General features: G+C 37.9%; 1 protein-coding gene across 1 annotated transcript; it reads left to right on the top strand.

Annotated features, from left to right (window-relative positions):
- Positions 1-1,953: 1,953 nt before the first annotated feature.
- On the top strand, positions 1,954-2,322 carry LOC141674801 (secreted RxLR effector protein 161-like). Its single transcript, XM_074481506.1, has one exon. The coding sequence runs from the start codon at positions 1,954-1,956 to the stop codon at positions 2,320-2,322; it is 369 nt and encodes a 122-aa protein (XP_074337607.1).
- Positions 2,323-3,313: the final 991 nt, after the last annotated feature.

Here is a 3,313-nt window from a genome sequence, read left to right as displayed (position 1 = left end):
TGCTTGAATTGGTGCATGGTGATCTTTGTGGTCCGATATCTCCGGCAACAACTGGTGGCAACAGGTATTTTCTTCTTTTGGTGGACGATTTCAGTCGAATAATGTGGTCATATACTCTAAAAAGTAAGGATGAAGCCCTTAATGCATTTAAGAAGTTCAAAGCACATGTTGAAAATGGAACAGACAAGCGAGTAAAGACTCTCAGAACTGATCGTGTAGTAAAATTTTGTTCTCAAGATTTTACAACATTATGTGAGGAAAGCGGAATAGAAAGACACTACAAAGCTCCCTACTCTCCACAACAGAATGGGGTGATGGAACGAAGAAATAGGACAGTGGTTGCAATGGCTAGAAGTATGATGAAATAAATGAATCTACCTTTGACGTTATGGGGAGAAGCTGTGAGACACTCCATGTATATTCTCGACAGGTTACCCACGCGATCTCTAACTGGAAGGACTCTATATGAGGCATGGAAAGGAGATAAACCAAACATAGGCCATGTACGTTTCTTTGGATTTATGGCTTATATGAAAATCCCATGGGTACACACTAAGAAGTTGGATGACAGGAGCAAACCAGTGATACATTTTGGAAATGAACCACGAACAAAGGCAATGAACCAGGAACAAAGGCATATCGCTTGCTTGATCCTCAAAGCAATAAGATATTTGTAAACAGGGATGTGGCGTTCGAGGAAAGGAAAACATGGCCATGGGATCAGCATAGAGAGGAAAATCGTGATCAACAGACCACGTTTGTTGTAGTTGGCCCTGATGTTCAGAATAGTGAAGAAACTGTTATTCAAAGGGGGAGAAGAAAGCTTTCAATCACAACAAACGAGTATGGAGTCTGAAAATGAAGCAGTGACTCCATCGACAAAAGGGAGCATGCCCATGACACCACAGATGTCAGTAAACATAGACCATTCAGAGTCTACAAGCTCGGACAGTAGCAGTAAACCGCGACGTTACAAATCTCTTGCTGATATTTAAAATGAGACATAGGAAATTAAGCTCGATGATGAGCTTCTATTGATGGGAATTGATGAGCTAATGAGTTATAGCAATGCTGAGCGAAATGGAGTCTATTGAGCAGAATAAGACATGGACACTGACAGAATTAACGGCTTATCGCAAGGTAATAGGCCTGAAATGGATATACAAGCTGAAGAGGAATGCTAATGGGGAAATAATAAAATACAAAACAAGGCTCGTCTCCAAAAGATACGTACAAGAGCAGGGGGTGGACTTTGACGAAATTTTTGCTCCGGTCAGCAGGCTCAAGACTGTTCGCTTTCTGTTGGCATTGGCTACCAAGACCGATTGGCAGATTCACCACTTGGATGTCAAAACAACATTTTTAAATAGAGAAATTTAGAAAGAAGTTTATGTTGCTCAACCTTAAGGCTTTATTAAAGAAGGTCAAGAACACTTGGTGTATAGATTGATTAAGGCTCTTTATGGTCTGCGTCAAGCACCACGTGTCTGGTATGCTAAACTAAACAAGTATTTTGAGAATCTAGGTTTTTCAAGGTACCCATATGAGCATGCATTGTACATCAGGAGTAATGGTGTTGAAGCTCTCATTGTTGTTGTCTATGTAGACGATCTCTTAATAACAGGTACTAAATGAATTTAAACAACAGATGAATGATTGGTTCGAAATGAATGATTTGGGGAGGTTGTCGTACTATCTGGGAATGGAGGTTCAACAAATGAAGGACTGTATAGAGCTAAAACAGTCAGCTTATACAAAGAAAATATTGGAGAAGGCTGGAATGCAAGCTTTTAACCCCACTAAATATCCTATGGATCCGAAGGAGCATTTGACTAAGGACGAAGGCGGGAAACTGGTGGATCCAACAGAATACAAAAGCTTGGTTGGAGGACTTCGCTACCTTGTGCATACATGTCTCGACATGGCTATGCTGTGGGGATAGTCAGCCGTTTCATGGAAAAGGGCACAGTTCTTCATATGAATGCTGTAAAGCGTATACTCAGGTACGTCAAGGGTACAATTAACTACGGCGTGGTTTATTCGAGGGATATTGGAAACAATATGCTTACAGGATACTCGAATAGCGATTTTGGAGGACAAACAGATGACAGGAAGAGTACAAGAGGAATGGTATTTTACTTAAAAGATAACCTCATCACATGGGTCTCACAGAAACAAAGGTGTTTGGCCTTGTCTTCGTGCGAGGCAGAGTTTATGGCAGGGACGACATCAGCGTGTCAAGCTGTTTGGCTGAGGAATCTGCTCAGCAAGCTAACAGGTGAAGATATGGGTCCAGTAATCTTGTACATTTCATGGGCGTAGTAAACATATAGACAAACGCTACCATTATATTCGAGAATGTGTTGAGAGAAAGGAGATCATTGTCAAGCATGTGAGTAGTGATATGCAACGAGCAGATTGCCTGACCAAAGCTCTCACTACTATCCAATTTGAAAGAATGCGCAGATTACTGGGAGTAATGGAGTTGCCTAAATAAGTTTCAAAACTAAGGGGGTGATTGTTGGAATTATTTTGAAACTTATAGATTGTTTTTAAAATAATTAAAGTATGTGCATGTTGAATTAGTATGCATAGTCGTGGAGAAGTTTTAGAAATGGCATATGTAGACACGTAGAAGTAGAACTGCATTAGAAGAGTTAGTTGTTTAATGGTCCTTGTTTTTAGCTGCATATTCTATCATCTATCTATTTATATTGTACGCTTCAAATCAATAAAAACAACTTACACGCAAGTCTTTGTTTTTCTCAGTTTTACAATACACAGCTTATATATATATTTGTATACATCCTGGCATTGAGTATAAACAAGAAATATGCACTATGTTGTTGAAAACCAACTCAAAAAAATAGAAATTTTACTTTAGCATTACGTTTTACATCATTTATAACATGATATATATATATAGCTAGGGAGATAATCGAAATACAAACAACTTTTAAAATTAAAGCTATAAACTAATATAACCCACTAAGTCAATCTAATATAATCCACGCACCACACATAATTGACCTACATCCTCCTGCACAAAATCTCAAGTTTCTAAACACATAAACTATATCATTTAATTATTTTTAAGTATAATTAATGGCATATGCATCATGAAAGTTAGATGTCCTTATTGAAACTATTTGTCATTCAATATTACTAAAAAAATGTAAATTAGTATTGTCTATTAATCATGTCATCAATATAATAGAATAATAAGAAAATGAATTATAACCACACACCGCGTTTAGAGAAGGCATGTAATGGTAGAATCCTCTACACCCATCCTCTCTCACTCTAATTTTTA

The sequence above is a fragment of the Apium graveolens genome, chromosome 7 (genome assembly GCF_009905375.1).
Source record: "Apium graveolens cultivar Ventura chromosome 7, ASM990537v1, whole genome shotgun sequence".
In the NCBI taxonomy this organism is placed as follows: Eukaryota; Viridiplantae; Streptophyta; class Magnoliopsida; order Apiales; family Apiaceae; genus Apium; species Apium graveolens.
The sequence above is the reverse complement of the archived record's forward strand: the minus strand, read 5'-3'. Positions and strand labels throughout refer to the sequence as shown.